This window comes from Amphiura filiformis, chromosome 10 (genome assembly GCF_039555335.1).
Source record: "Amphiura filiformis chromosome 10, Afil_fr2py, whole genome shotgun sequence".
NCBI classification, from domain to species: Eukaryota; Metazoa; Echinodermata; class Ophiuroidea; order Amphilepidida; family Amphiuridae; genus Amphiura; species Amphiura filiformis.
This window is the reverse complement of record NC_092637.1, coordinates 42,265,034-42,281,865: the sequence shown is the minus strand read 5'-3', so window position 1 is coordinate 42,281,865 and position 16,832 is coordinate 42,265,034. Positions and strand designations below refer to the sequence as shown.

At 38.0% G+C, this 16,832-nt stretch overlaps 1 protein-coding gene across 1 annotated transcript; it reads left to right on the top strand.

The window, feature by feature from the left end:
• Positions 1–2,311: 2,311 nt before the first annotated feature.
• On the top strand, positions 2,312–16,603 carry LOC140161893 (lactadherin-like). The gene is made up of 3 exons (XM_072185189.1): positions 2,312–2,429; positions 12,596–12,978; positions 16,346–16,603. The coding sequence occupies exons 1-3, from the start codon at positions 2,351–2,353 to the stop codon at positions 16,601–16,603; spliced, it is 720 nt and encodes a 239-aa protein (XP_072041290.1). The 5' UTR covers positions 2,312–2,350.
• Positions 16,604–16,832: the final 229 nt, after the last annotated feature.

Sequence of the window (16,832 nt, the reverse complement as noted above, 5' to 3'; positions counted from 1 at the left end):
AGTTATAATAATAGCAAAAGAAGATAAAATAACACATTCAACTCAAATAGCATTTGTTTAAATTTAAATCAAATTTGCTTTATGTATCTACGTACCTCGGGATTTGAATAGCTTTTAAAGGTATTTTTCTATGTCACTGTGATTCTTTGCCATGACTTTTTATTTGTATCAAATTCTGTTTAATTTTGTTATTTAATTTTTTATGTTGTTATCCCGATAAAATCAATCAACTGAATAGAGTTGAAATCGAAGAGAGTTACAAAATGCAATAAATACTAGCAGGGGTCGCATTTAAGGAGTTTGCGCGTCCTGGGACTCCTTATTTTGTGATTTTGGCCATTTTGGACTCCTTAAATCACAAGTTGAAAGTCACAAAAGGGTCCTATAAAAACTGTATGGACTCCTTAATTTTACGATGCACAGAGGCATAAATCAGTAAAAGAATATAATTTCGGACAGATGGACTCCGTAAATTCTCATTGGACCCCTTACCCTTAAATGTTAGTTTTGCAGGTACCAAAGGGTCAAGAAAAATTTAATTGGACCCCTTGATTTTTTGTGCTCGCGCTACCCCTGAATACTACTATTGCAAAAGAAACTTCATCTACGATTAACAAACAATGAACTTAAATTCAGGAGTAATTTAGATCTAGTTTAATATCAAAGTGGCTTCGGAATCCGGGGGGGGGGGGGCTAGTACCCTCGCGGGCTCCCAATAATTTAGGGTAAAAATCATTTAAAGGTGAACTCCATGATGTATTTCAAAAACGGATTATGTGGTTGGGAGGTAACATCCCCTCCCGCAGATACCCCACTCGGCAGTCGCCTCGGTTGAGGCCTTCATGTGGATGGACCCCGAAACTATAAAATGTACCGGAGCCTTTGTATCAGTACCCTATGTTGATATTGAGAGTAGACTGGGGGATATGGACAGTCAAGGTCAATTATCAGTATAAATGACTCAAGACCGATATGGCTTGAGGAAACTTGTGGTCGCCTGCTCCGCAGCCGAAGGATGATGATGATGATGATGAGAGTAGACTGACACCATATCTATAATTATATGCATATGCTTTTATCTGATACCATCAATGCTTTTAACTAATTATCATTTGTTAATCGGTATCACAAATTACCTCTTAATAATGCGGAAACGTGAGTGTTTCACCTGTTTGGAGTTTATTTTGTTTTTCTTCTTAATATATGCATTATTACTATAATTATAGCTCACACGAGACAGCACTTAATTTTGATAATGGAAAATCTGGAATATAAAGTGCACTGTGCGTTCTAAGGCTGAGTTCACATAGAAGTATACGGTATACGGTATTCGCTATACGAAATACGCTCATTCGATCAGGCTGAGTTCATATAGGAGTATACTAAGTGAACTCAGCCTGGTCAAATGAGCGTATTTCGTATAGCTAATAGCGAGTATACATTTGTAGGTCAGTTTACCAATTTTCTTCGTCTAATCAAATGCTTGTAACTTTACTTCTTGAGGTCACATTGCATTGAATGAGGTGTCATTAAATGTGCAGAATTATAGTGCATCTATTACAAAAAAATGAATTTACCCACATATGGATTAGTTTTAAAATTAGGACGGTATACGCTGCACTAAAATCGAGCACGCACGATTCCCACTATACTATATACGCAGGTATACGGCCTTTTCGAATAGTGCCTATGTGACCCGGTACTATAAAATTACCTTGCCCGATTTAAGCTATACGCGTGCACCTGCAAAACGTGCACCGTATACCAGAATAGTATACTTCTATGTGATCGTAGCCTTATGTGACCCGGTACTATGGAATTGCCTTGCTCGATTTAAGCTATACGCGTGCAGCTGCAAAACGTGCACCGTATACCCGAATAGTATACTTCTATGTGATCGCAGCCTTAGTAACCCTTTAAGGTAGCCCCTATACTGAATACGACATTATCATGTCGAAATTGCTCAGACTGTAAGTGTTGACCTGACAAAAACAACAAATTTGCCTGATTCCATTTAGGTGTATGGGACACTTGTAAGCATTAAAGATACACCAAAAATCACTTTAAAAAAAATAACCAAATTCATTATTTATAAGCTCATTTTGTGCATTATGGCTTTTATTAACTTCGCCCAGTAGCGGCAGAGGCATTAAAATTTAGGGGGTCGGTTATTGCTTGCAAGATGACTCTATCAACGTCGCCTTAAGCTGACCATGTTGACCAACGATGCATGATAACTTCGGTTTTAAAAAAACGAGCGTAAACAAATGTCAAACCATTTACACTTTCGCTACAAATGCATTCGAGAATAGGCGCCTAGAACTGATAAATAACAACGCCAGTTAATGCAATGGAGGTTGACGTTTCTGTCCAGTTTTTGCTGTATGTTTGTCTTTTGATATATTATTGCACACAATGTGATTCACAAGGTAAGCCGTGATTACCAATGATGAGTATCAGGGGCGTAGCCAGCTTTCTTGGTTAGGGGTGGCAAAATAAAATTTCGAGGGCACAGACGAAAAAAATTGCAGTTGCATATCTCGCTCATTCTACAAAATCGGGTGCCAGTCCACTGTAAAAATTGAAAAAATAAAAGTTGTTCAAAAAGACCTGCTTTTTGTGTTTTTTAAGAGTAAATGTATCACTACTTTCAGATGTAAAAGATTGCCAACACCACTTGTATATTTTTCTTTCAGGAAGTCATGATGTTTTTTAACACTAGAACTCAATGTAATGTGAGCTACGTTACCGGCTACAAAATGGGCTGCTTTTACTTAATCAAAGGTCATAAAAAGCAAATGAAAGATCACTTGAGTGAAATGTAACACCAATTTCACCATTTCATAGAAGTTTTAAAGATGCGTAAATGAGTGCGTAACGTAGCTCACAGTAACGTAGTTCACGGGTTTTTAATGTTTTTGATGTGATTTGCGAACGTTAGAACGTTATGCCGGTTAATTCTAATATAAATGGGGTTCGATCACTGGTGCCTATCACATATTATTAGGAAGTACTTGTTATACAAGTGCATACTATGGAATTCTGGTAACGTAGCTCACCAATCTTAACATGGTCGGTCAAAATTTCAATGTTTACAAAATTTCTATGCCAAAAATGCTACAGCATCACGATTTTTACGGTGATTTTTAAAAACCTATGAGTGTTTCCTTTCAAAAGCCGCAAACTACGTTGATATCTCTGTCTTATATACGTCTTTTCAATAACGTGTGTTAAAACTGGGGTAACGTAGCTCACAGCGTTTTGGTGGAAAGTTCAATTTATTTTAGAATTACACAAAGACGTTTTAATCACTAAAAAATAATGTTGATAAACAATATGATGGCACGTTATCTAATTAAAAAAACAACAAATATGTAAAGTAAAGATTTCGCATTTATTCAAAGAAAATATTCAGGGTCAGATTTGACACTTGAGCAGTGGAAACGCATTTTTAGCGATTTTTGAGCCTTTGAAAGGGTTAATCAGGCTGAAGAAAGCATTTAAAGTATGGAAAACTATATATGTCCGTGTAGATCTCGTTGAGTTCTACCAGAAAAACAACATATTTGATGCCCTAAATGCTCGACAAAGTGTTTGTGGACCAAAGAATGGAAAAAGGGCTATTGGCACCCGATTTTGTAGAATGAGCGATCTACATAACCCGTTTTGTTTTTTAAAGAGTCTGTACATGTCTTCGAGCTTCCAAAAAGGCCTTACTGGTACGATGTGCGCGAGTAGCTCGCAAACATGTTGTATTTTGCACTATTTTCGCCCATGATTCCCGGGCCATGATTGTGATAAAAGGGGCCTTATTATGACAATATACGTGCGCAGCGCGCAAAATGGTCTATTTTACACTTACTATTTTGGCCCATGATCTGGTTTAATTTTAGTGGAAAAGGGCTCCTTACCCCTTTGCTTTTCCTTTGCCCTCCAGATTTGCTCTTCATTTATTTATCAGAGGGGCACTTGTTTGTTTCATTTTTGTCAGGGGTGGCACTCTGCCCCCCTGCCCCCGCTGGCTACGCTACTGATGAGTATCCTAGATTTTGTGAATTTTGTTAAGTAGCCTTTTTGATCTAAACTTGAATATCTAGAATTTTTGCACAAATATTAAGCTATGGTAGGCCCTATTTTTGATTTTTTTCTAAATACCAAATAACTATCAACATTCGACATCTTTGATGAAATTACACCAACCTCTTTTACAAAAGTATATTCTTTCTGATAAGTTTATTGACGATGGACACAATCTTATAATGCGTGCTCTAAATTACATTATATGAAGAGCTTATTTCCACAACCACATGTTTCTCATTTACTTGTGTGATACAATCACAGTTATGACAAGTTTGACATTAGCAACAATCAGAGAGAAGACATGGCAGCAATGAGTCATGATATGGAAAGGTTTCTATACAAAAACGATTCTCTCAAAACCATCTCAATACACCTGAGCATACATTTTCGTCCAAGAGTTGCCAAGCAAGCAGTGAATTGTCTCCACACAGTCTTTGATTACACTACACGGTTGCGTGCATAGCATCGTAAGAGCCGTGGAGCTTCTAGCTGGAAAACAGGCCTCTGTGATTGGTTTTTGTCGAAACCTCAAGTGTCCCCTGTGGAGCTTCTAGCTGGAAAATGGGCCTTTGTGATTGTTTTTTGTCAAAACAAAACCTCAAGTGTTTCCTTCATCCAATCAGATTTTTTAAATATCAAACGAAAGCTAACACTTTCCCCTGATATTATTTTTCGTTATTAGTTCAACAGATAACGCAATTCAATGTTATAGCAAGGCGAATGTGGTAAATCTATTATTTTCTAGCCTCTTCCCCACAGGGTTGGTGGGCTACGCTATTCTAGACACAGGGTATGTAAGGGATAAACTGTGCATATGATATATGGGTTCTCACTGCGTGAACAAAAAAACTTAAAGACCCATTCAGTGATCCCAGCGCAAAAATTCACATTGTTTATAAATTGCTTAAAAGTGAAGGATAGGTCATTCAAATTGTCATTTGGTATTTCTGGAACGAAATATTTGGCAAAAAACTAAGAAAACAACAGTATTGACGAAGTTGAAGCCCCATTCAAATACATGTAGCTAATTTTTATAAGGCCTAGGCCTAGGCCTACTGTCAGTATAAAAATTTCAGATTCATGTAAAATGCCTTATTTTGTCTTAAATACGCACGGCATTCGGCTGAACCATGCACTAGCAGGCTATGTTAGCACATCTGTAACAATGACAAAGGTACCAAAAGCTGAATTTGTATGATTTTTACGCCATCCGGATGAGGAAATCACTGAGTGGGCCTTTAATTGGTTCCGTGTTCACTCCATCGGCATGCAGTATTTAATTTATATTATACACGTAGTAGTGAAACAGACGAAAAGCTTTTAAGCGAATTAATAATTGAATTTTATTTTGGCGAATTAATAATTAATTTCTAATCACCAATCACCATTAACTTTACCAGTTAGTTGTTTTTAGCGTTGTCGTTTGATTATAAGGCGATTGAGATGGCAGGAGCCACACTTTCCCAGGTATAGCAATTGAACTAAAAAAAACGGCAGTGCACGTCTTAAGGTTAAACAAAGTGTTGAAGGGCTTTACCTCCAGAAAAAATATATTATTACCTTATACGTAAGAAAATATGTCTACTTATCATGTGAAATAAAAAAATCCGGAAAAAAATGTGTGAAAATGTGTTTTTAGCCTATTTTTTTAGCTCTTGTCAAGCACTATTATTCGATTTGTTTACAAGCGCCAAGCAACTGTCGTCTAGGAGAGTGATTGACATCTTTATTATTAGAGAAGAATGGAGTCTGTATAGTTCATGAATATTCATGTCGTTTATACAACCTGTATCCCAGCCATTTTGCTTAGCTATCATAATCGTTCATATAAGACGCCCATATGATCCATGGTGTTAAACTGATATTCAACAACTTTATATCTCTCGATCTTTGCGATCCGAAATATTGAATTTCAACTTTAGGCACATCTCTAGCAAGATAATTAAATACCTGTCACAAATATAGGTCTTGAAATGTTACTTGCAACGTTAAAAATGTGAATAGAGAACAAATCGGGTTCAAACATGCTTCAAAAATATGAAAGTAATTGTCAACGCCTACTACCAGAATAGCCGGAAGAGGGCAGACTTCATAAGGGAGTGTTCATAATATATTTTAGTGGGGGACAAAGAATTTGAAACTTATTTCGGGAAATTTCCTGGGTTTTTGGTTTTGTTTTTTTATTTTATCTTCCTGTTCGGGTGTTTCGGTTGGCACATTTTCGGGGCATTTTCATGCACTTCACAGGAGTTTTTTCGTGGCTTCTCTGTAGCTGTCGTGTGTCTTTTTCCCCACGTACAGGGTATAAATAATAAATGAATAATAATATATGAAAAAAAGAATCTGGAACTTCAACGTCAAAAACAAAACAAAAACAAGACAAACTGTACCCTGCTAAAAATATCAACCCCTATCCTCTCTGAGAATAAAAATAATAAGACTCCAACCTCAAAAAAAAAAAAAATTTTTTCGGGGGATAATTTGGGATAAGTTCGGGCCTATTTTATTGCGACAATTTTCCAAATCTATAAGGTGAAATACGGTGTCGTGGGATGTGCGGCAGATTTGGGGTGCATTTTCAGCCATTTAGTTTAGACTCTGTTGCATTTTTAGCCATGATTTTATTGACCCTCAGTGTCTTGAAAATTAGGTTTAAGAATGGTATTTTTCAATGATTTTCTCGAAAAAGTAAAAATTTGCGAAAACTTTCAGTCCAAAAGTTGATACAATTTTGGGTCTGTTTTATTCAAATTTGGTTTAAAATCGTACCGTAGTTTTTCGGAGTCACAGCCTCACATCATTACCCAAACCAACTTGAGATGGTTCCCCCGGGGTGTGTGCAAATTTGCAATTTATAGGCCTACACTCATCATTTAAGCCTAAAATCAAAGTGTTAATACCATTAACACTACCATGGCCCGTTTTGTCGTGATGACTGGCTTCCAAAATGTAGGCCTATTTTAAATTATAAATCTGGTCCCGCTAGAGGTGTGTTTTTACCCGCGGAGGTCTCTCCCTCGGGTTCGTGGATGTGCCACAGTTTTGGAGTAGGCCTACCTTTTCAACGACTATGATGGGTGGGTTTACAGCGAAGACCAACTTTTGGGCGCATTTTGGCAAAAGTGCCCTTAAAAAAGCGTCAAATTAGGCCAAATGTGGGTGACCGCGGTACAAATGTTTTGAAGAGACCCGCCTGAGGTGTTATAAAAAAATGGTCGGGCCTGCTAAAAACCTCCCGGAATCAAGCATGGGTAGGCATACCAAAATGCCTTGAGACCCCCCCAACCCAGCGCCGGGACCTCCATGACATGATATTCTCCGCGAGTCCACCAGAAAATATAAAAATATAACATTTTGATAGGCCTACTAGACCTAGGCCTATATTTGTCTGTAAACCTTTCTTGTAGTTGTAGGCTACCGCGTATGTCTACCGTGATGACAGTAGCGTAGCTGCCGGGGGGGGGCAATTGCAAAAATTGCCTATTTGGGCCCCCGCCCCCTAGTGCAAGGAAAAAAGAGGGAAAGAGGGGGGGAGGGAAAAAGAGAGGGTGAGAGGAGGGCAGAGAGATGGGGAATCCAAACGATATGCAATAGGCCTACAGCTCAATAGGCCTACCATATACGATTATTATCAATAAGCCTGGCAAAATTGTCTATTTGGGCCCCCGCCCCAGTGGGAAATTTGGTGATTTGGGCCCCTCAAAACATCCCAGCTACGCCGCTGCGTGATGATGTTGCAAAGTTGCGGAAGTTCATTCATAAATTTCCCATTTCCACTCGACAACAACCCGGGACAACAACAAGCCAGCACGCAGCGCGCAGTAGCTAATCCCCGAGCTAATCAGAGACATGTGCGTTTCTCTTTCAATGTACGCTTCAAATAATTATGCTCTCGGCGTCGAAAGTATGATAATGGAAAATATTTATAATGAACACTCCCTTATTAAGCCACACCTCAGTTCCTTTCTCGGGTTGCCTGGTATATCAGCAAAATCCTACACCTATCGCCTTCCCTTGGTAAAATCCCTGATAAAAACTCGTGATATTGAAATTGAATTTCCGCAGCGCCAGAACTTCCGTCATTCTAGCATCATGGATGGATATGCAGTGGCGCCGCTAGGGGGGGGGGGGGCAGTATTTCCCCCAATATTTTTTCTTTCCCAGCCAGTTTTTAGGCAAAATCCCCACAATTATGTAATTTTCCACTTTTTGCGGCAATTTAGTGCAAAATGATGATTTCCAAGTGCCCCCGTCTCAAATTCACTTCCCCCCCCCCCATGCCCCGCGAAAAAATTCTGGTTCCGCCACTACGGGTATGGCCATAGCTAGGGGGCTTTCCCACCCACCCCCAGTTGCCCTTGGTTATGCTGGACGTATGAGAAATTTAGAGCTTGTTCAATTCCACCAATTTTAGAAATTTTAAAGGTATATACAGTGTATATAGGATCACAGTCAAATAAAATATCGTAGGCCTAATAATTTTACCAATGGCATTTATTGAGCTGCTCCTATGGTTTAATATTGATATTATATAATTGAGCTCCTTGTCAAGCTCCTGAGTACAGTGACTAACTGAGCTCCCGCTATTTTCAGAAATGAAGGCCTGGCCTTAAATGAATAGGCCCTAATTAGGATTGAGGCAGCCTTTTGTTTCATTTTACAGAACTTTTTTTTTAATCCCCAAAATTAGTGGGTTTTTTTTAATGGGGAGTAGGCTTTTAAAACGAAATTCAAATTTGGCAATATTTTCCATTGCTTAACGAATTGATCTGCGTGAAAATGCCTAAACATGTGGCCAGAGCGGGATGAGTGGTATACAAATCTTAACTTGTGAGAAAGGACGTAGGCCTATGGGGTTGTATGAGGTTGTGGATCACGAAATGCCCCTTTAATGTGTGCTAGGTAAAGTCATTCTTCCTCCCTTTCGACATGCCAAAATTTATTCCCTCCCCGGCCCCGGCTTGCCAAAAATTGCTTTCTCGAAAGGCTGTGCAATCAGTAGGCCTACCGATATTAGCCTACTAATTATAAGCCAAAATTTCCAAGCGACTCGCTAAAATCGCTTGCCTCCTGTCTCGGCCAGCCAAAATCGCTTGTCCGCACCCCCTGGACTGCCAAATTTTGTGGCCCCTCCCCTTGGCCTGCCAAAACTGCCCCCACCCCCTTTGCATAGGCCTAGGCCTATATGCCAATTTTTTGGGATCCCCAATTTCCATACCCATACCTTAAACCTGTTGCAAGCGCAGCAAGCATGAAAATGTGCACATTTTTTTTCGCGCCCTAACTACCCCCCACATTTTCCCTCCCATGCACCAGGTTCATTGGCGCTAGATTTTAAGCTAGAAAATACCTAAATATTTTAAAATCCAAACTCGGCAACACCACTTTATCGGGCAAATAGAGCCCGTCGTATACGTAAACAGCGTGTTTTAAAAAAAATGAGAGTGTCACTTTTGTCCAAAAAATTTCGAATTTTGGCCTTGAGCAGCGACAATCAGAGGTAAGAAAAACACAGTATGACGCAGCTTGAAATATAGAATCACTATATCAATTTTGAAGTTTGTACTTCAAAGCACGAGCCGAAACGAGGTGAAATGGTTCTAAAAAAATTGATTTCGCTGTATCTTTTATCGCGAAACTAGACAATTTGACAGCAGCGAGTCGGAAAAATAGCAAATATCTCAATTTTCTGCTATCGAAATAAAAATTTAAATAGCACCTGCATATAGAAGAGGGTTTATAGAAATAATGTAGGTCAGAATTTTGTCTATGAAATCGTGCACGGAATTGTTATTACTGGTTACAAAACGACATACAAGTGGAGGCCATTTTACTTCAAATTCGGCAAACATGTAAGCTTACTAAAACAAATCGAGACAAGCAATATCAAGAATGAATATGCACATTCTTTTATTGACTTGTTTGTAATGTGCGTCGTAGTTCCCAACAAAATCGCCACTTCCACTGAGAAATTATGGCCGTGTTCCCAAAAATCTTGATGCTCCGGATATTGAAAAAAAATTGAAATGTTTGAAAAGTACATTTCTTTTTGAGCCAAGTAGAAAATTCAAGCATAATAATAACCAGTACACTTTCAGCTTTTAGACGTAGTTTGCGTTTTCTCACTACGATATTTATTTCCAGAAATAGATAATTTTAAAGGGGGCTACATGCAGTCTCATTCTGGATCGATCATTACAAAGTTTAGTATAACCTTAAGGGATGGGGTATAAACCTTTGGACAGTATTTTTTGTGGGAGATGAGAGCACCCCAGAGATATCGACGAAGAATGTCCTTCTGATATCAAATAAATTAATATATTAATATACATTTTATGGTAAATAATCAAAAAATTTTATTTTTGATATTTAACAGTCCTCGAAGTAAATTTTATAAATCTGATGATATGTACTTAAAGTGTATGTAGCTGGGATGAAAAGCCGACGATCAATTGAAAAGTTTGACATTTTGTATTGAAGATATGGATTTCCCCCCCAAACACCAACAAAATGATTAATTTACCCAACACCGAATGATCCCCCTTTTTCTGAAAATTTCTACACTTATAGACCCTAGTTTCATACGCTAGTGGACACAGATATGTCACTTTAATATTTGAGTGCCCCCCTCCCCCCGGGCCGCCGAAAATCGAAATTGGGCCAAAAAAAAAAAAAAAGAAGAAGAAGAAAAAAAAAAAAAAAAAAAAAACTAAACAAAAACGCGACGTCTATCGCAACCACAGAATTAAAAGATGTTTTAAAGCAATAATGTGTGATTTGCATAAAGAACTTATTCTTATTTAAATGTTTGTTTCACTGATCGACACATTATCCCTTTTTAATTTCGAGCAAACAAATGAGGTATAACGAAGAAAATTGCGATTTCATTCCAGCGCCTACAATAGAGAGATTAGGAAATTTACGTGAAACGCGATACGGGAACGCCAACTGCGTGCTACATTAGTCGAAAACCAGTTAGTATGCCCTCTAGAGGATGGAATCCATTGTGAATTGGTCAGCCGTGGAATTCCAGTAAGGCGGTTACGTTGCGGTTGGTAGCAAAAAATGACGTTCCAAAATGACAAAAAAAACACCGCAAAACTATCACACTAATGTGTATTATTTTTTCAGCCAGATTTTCGTTTCTCTTTCAACTTATTCATCCTTTTCTGCTTTTGTGTGGTATATTTTATTTTATAAATTCTATTATTTGTTTGCAAATTGAGGGCGCTATTTACATTATATTCTAAATTTAATTTAGCGAAATAGTTATTTTTAACATTTCATGATAAAAAGAGTTAAATTTGAAAAAATCCGTTTGCTATTTGTTATCTTTTTCTGATGTTTTAATGGCATTATACCAGTATCTCCCCTTTGTAATGATGAAAACACGATTTAACATAAATAGCGCCATCAGTGTTCACCTTTTCTTTAAAATGACGTGGTTTAACATGTGGCCTGTCGCAACGGCAAACGCCCGTAAGATGGACTATTTAAAGGCCCATTCAGTGATTTGCTCATCCGGATGATCGTAAAAATCATCAAAATTCAGATTTTGGTACCTTTGTAATTGGCATAGATGTGCTAACATAGCCTGCTAGTGGTTCGGTCGAAAGCCGTGTATTTTAGACAAAATAAAGCATTTGCATGATTCTGGACTTTTGATACTGACAGTACAAAAAGTCCGACTCAAGATCGAAAGAAGCTCACTCTCCACGTACCAACACGCGTTGCGTATTGTTTCTACTACTTATTACATCAGTAGCTACTATTTTAAACAAAATACACAATTTTAACTGTTTTTCATATTTGAATTGACCGTTAGTTTGCCTCGGTGACGTTTAATTGCTTATTTTGTTTTCTACTACAAAAATTAAGCGTCTGTTTTAAATAAATTTAGACTCTACTTCCCCCGTGTTAGAAACACTGGACTAGGAAGTTTTTCCAGTCGATTGGTGGCGCACTGTACGAAAATATCGATTTTCTCGAGTCGATCTGAGTTGAAGTAGAACCTTTCTAAAACTTCTGTTTTTTGACTAATTTGTCGATGTATTCAGGGAAAAGTGGTTTAATGAAATTCTGTAGACTTATTCTTTATTTCTAAGCAACTCTGACAAATTTCAATTTTTTAAATGTTCCTGTGAAATCACTGAAAGGGCCTTTAATTGTTGATCCATGCGGAGCCAAAATTATATTTAACCTTTGACCTATATTTGGTTATAACTTTTTAGATCATAGGTAGGTCAAACTATACTTTTTTCTGAAATTTAATCATGTTAATATGATGACAGGTATAAATTGGTATGGGCCTAGTTAGTTTATAACCGTAATTAACCGAATTGAAACACCCATGGGCGGGAGATTACACAGGCAGGGCATCAGGGAAAAATCGGTCCCATCCCAGTATTTTCGCCTAGCTGTGACTTAAATGCATAAAATGGCACCGTTACCATGGTTACTTAGTTTCAAGATAAACTTTATCCAGGGTAAATAATGCTATTTTTGTACATTATAGCTCAACCCAACCCAGAGCAACCAACTTGCCAAGACCACCTGGGGATGGAGGATGGTCGGATAAGTGACAGCCAAATCACCGCTTCTACCGAATGGGTTTCAAGTGACGACCCCGGTCTCTACTACGGGGCTAACAATGCTCGTCTGAACCGCGCTGCAATGACAGGTACTACTGGAGCATGGAGCGCCCAGACCAATGACGGCAACCAATGGATCCAGGTAGCTCTTGGCGTCCCAACATGGGTTACCGGCGTGTTGATTCAAGGAAGGGAAGATTGGTCTCCTCCGCAATGGCAATATGTGACCAGATTCAAAGTTCAATACAGTGAGGATGGTGAATTTTGGGCATTTTTTGAGCAGTATACAAATAATCAGGGGGAAATGGTGAGTTTTTATCGTCATTCTTCTTCTTATGATAGTTAAAGGAAAGACCACGCTATTATAAAATTCCAAAATTGGAACACTTGCTTATCTTAAAGGGGCATTTCGTGATCCACAGCCTTATCCCCCCACTTTTCCCAAAAAAAGTTGAGATTTTTACACCACTGGATACCTCTGGCTACATAATGTTTATGTACCAAATATTTCTTGCAGATTAATACGTTTAGCAAAAATATCGCCAAATTGGAATTTCGTTCTGGTGCACCAGAACGAAATTACAACACATTGTCTATGGAGCAGTGTAATACACATAATCATGCATAACTCGCAAACGCAAAATCGGAATCAACTGAAATTTTGGAAATAAGCTTTTTCGTGGATATCTACTGAAAATGTCATAAAAAGAGGATGCTTGGATCACGAAATCCTCCTTTAATATGACTTAAACTATAGGGTACTTTATTGGCTTTATCATGAGTTGAGATAATATTTTTAATATAATTAATATAATATAATTTACCACTAGAAATAAATCACACCTTCGAAAGCTTCAAACAGAATATGCCAATTTGGCCATTATTCTGTGCTCAAACAACACTAGTCACTAACCTCAGTAATGGGTGGAAACCCCGTACGCAGCCACAACAGCCTGGTACCTCCTCCTCATGCTGCTCACCAGTCTGGTCACACGTTACTGTCCCGGTTGCTGTGGGATGGCATTTCATTCTTCAACCAGGATTCGTCGCAGGTCATTCAATATGGTTGCATTGGTTTCTCAGGCACGCACAACACGACCAACAAATGGCCCCACAAGTGTTCAATCGGGTTGAGGTCTGGGCTGATGGGCTGAATATTCCCATATTCTGTAGGTGTATAGTCATTGATTACCCTGACACCGTGTGGGCGAGCTTAGTCATCTTGGAGGATTGCATTAGGTCCTAGATTGTGAAGATATGGGATTGCAGCTTGCTGAACAGGATAATCAGCCAATTTGGCACATTCTGTTTGAGACCTCATTACATTTCACAAGACGTGTACTCAGGTGATTGTTTCAAATGTGGTGTCATTGTAAAAGGGAAAAAACATTAGGAAACGAATTTGGAGAAAACCATTTTTGGATAAAATACTATGCTGAGCCACCAGCCTGGGTGGCTCACACTCCAGTAATTTCAGATGAGCTCAGTAATACATCAAAGAATGTCTTCCAATTCATGAAAACAAATAGATAATCAGCTTATTGGATTAAAAGAGGGAAGGTCTTGTTGCTCAGCGAGTGTTTGTAATTATCATCAGGTTTTCTCCAAATTCATTCTCTAATGATTAGCTGTTCATTGATATGCAACACGATATTGATGAGTTGTTGAGGATTGTTTAGGAATTTATGGTATTTTACGATGCCCAAGAATATACCAAAGCATCCATCTAACATGGATATAAACCCTATGTCTATATTTCAACAATGTATGTTTCGTCGGCCGTATCACATACTGACGTATTTGCAAAATACGCATTTCGAGAAAATCGAACTTGAAAATCTAGCGATTTTCATTTGCTGCATAACCTTGATTAAAATATTATTGGCGATTAAAACCGGGTTAACAGTAATGCAAATATACCATATTTTCAATATAATTCACTTATCACTATCAGAGCATAACTTATTCTGCAAAAAATCAATATTAAATAAAATACGTCACTGTGTGAAAAGGACTAATGTGAATTTCGCCGTTCAAGTGACAAATACGTCGCGCAAATACGTCAGTATGTGAAACAGTTGCGCAAATACGTCAGTATGTGAAAAGGACAAAACAGCCATTTTGCCGTGCAATGACAGAGTCGCGCAAACACGTAGCGCAAATACGTCAGTATGTGAAACGGCAAATTCTTCAAATTGCAGATACGATATACTGGGCTTGCGCTATGCGATGCAGGCATTTCAAGGTTTTGTAAATACGACATAATTAATATCTTACTAATTAAACCACTTTGAGGCATGGTTTTTGGTGAACATATAGAGTATAACATAACAAACCAATATACCAATTTTATTTAGTTGTGAATTATAGGGCATTATTTATTTATTTATTTATTTATTTATTTATTTATTTATTTATTTATTTATTTATTTATTTATTTATTTATTTATTTATTTATTTATTCAGTTGTCTGATGATCGCATTAGCGTGAAACTCAGAGTTTCGTCCTTTCGTTCCACAAGTTCTACTCGTATTAGCTCTACTTTAATGCATCGAGCGCTCTGCATTTGATTTATCTAATTATTTACAAAGTTCTGCTGAAACAAAAGCAAGACAGCACACATTAGCAGATGGGCATCCCAGTCCACTGCATACAAAATAATTATCTTACTTTACACATGCAGTGTAAAATAACACACAAACCGTTACAAGCTTATGGTAGAGCGCTCGCCTGACAAGCGAGAGGTCTGGGGTTCAAGTCCCTGCACAGGCAGGTATGTCCGGAGTTTTTCTGTGGTATATCTGCCTATGCATGTTATGTTTCCATTTGTAATTTCACGTTTAATTGTGCTAGTGTGCGATGCGTAATTCATCTTTCCCCTGTATATTGATTATAACGATTAAGCATCATTAATTTGATCTCGTGCACTAGTTTGTAATGTTTAAATGTTTCCATGTTCCAGTGTATGATGCGTAAGCCTCTTCCCTTCTTTACAAGATAATTAGGGAATTGAATATATGAATACAAAAGCCACCCAAGTCCATACTTTGGTCAAATTGAGTTAAGCATGGGAAAGTGTTGCTATACATAGGCCTGTCATATGTATGAAAGAACAACTTAAATTCATCCTCTGTGTCTATTGAGCATGTGAAAAATAGCTGTATGAAAGAATCAACCCAAGTCCATGATTTGAGTCTTGTAACACATTGATTGAAATCCAGTATGTATAAAAAGTCCACTTGTAACATCTTTATTGCTGGAGAGTGACTTTTGAAAAAAAAATGGGTTTAATCAAGGAAAGTGTGTGGTTTATATTACATGGCAGAATGCTTATCAACATTATACATAACTGTGTGCTTTATTTTGTATTATCTTACTAGTGGTAATCTCATTCCAACATTATTGTCTTTGTATATGATTCAAAAAACCACCCAAGTCCAGAAATTAAAATGAACCCCACGAAGTCCCTGAAATTCTAATCGTCATACCTAATACAGTTTAACCCACCCATTTGCACGTGTAACTTACCATATTGACCAGGTAAATCTAACTGAAGGAATTAAAATGATACACAGGTTTTTTTCTCAAAATCACTTCCCATGGACTTGGGTGGGTTTTGGATTCATGTATTCAATTGGTTTCTTATTTATATTGAATTCATTCCTTATCACAGATATTCGATGGAAACACGAACCATACTACGATTGTCACCAATCTATTCCCTGCACCAGTGTTGGCGTCTTACATCAAAATAATACCTGTAGAATGGATCCAGCATATCAGCATGCGTTTTGAACTCGTTGGTTGTGAAGGTAAACATGTTATTGACTTTCATTTCCCTGGTAATTTTAACACATTTTCGCAAAAACGTGGTGTTTTTCGGACTAAAAGGAAGATGTACATTGTACAAGGCAATTTTGGGGCCCAATAATTTTGGAACCATGGACCCCGGCCGCGCACTATATACCGTAGTTAGCATTTGAATAGGGAGCCCGTTTAAGCTACTGTATACGTGGTGTCCCAGGGCTAGGGTTAGGGTCTTAGGGTTAGGGTTTATTATTGATCGGGGATTATACACGTATTCATTAGTAATAGGACATCGTGTGTATGCGCTTTATTCCGTAATCAATAAGTATGATAAACCGACGGGACCAACGGCT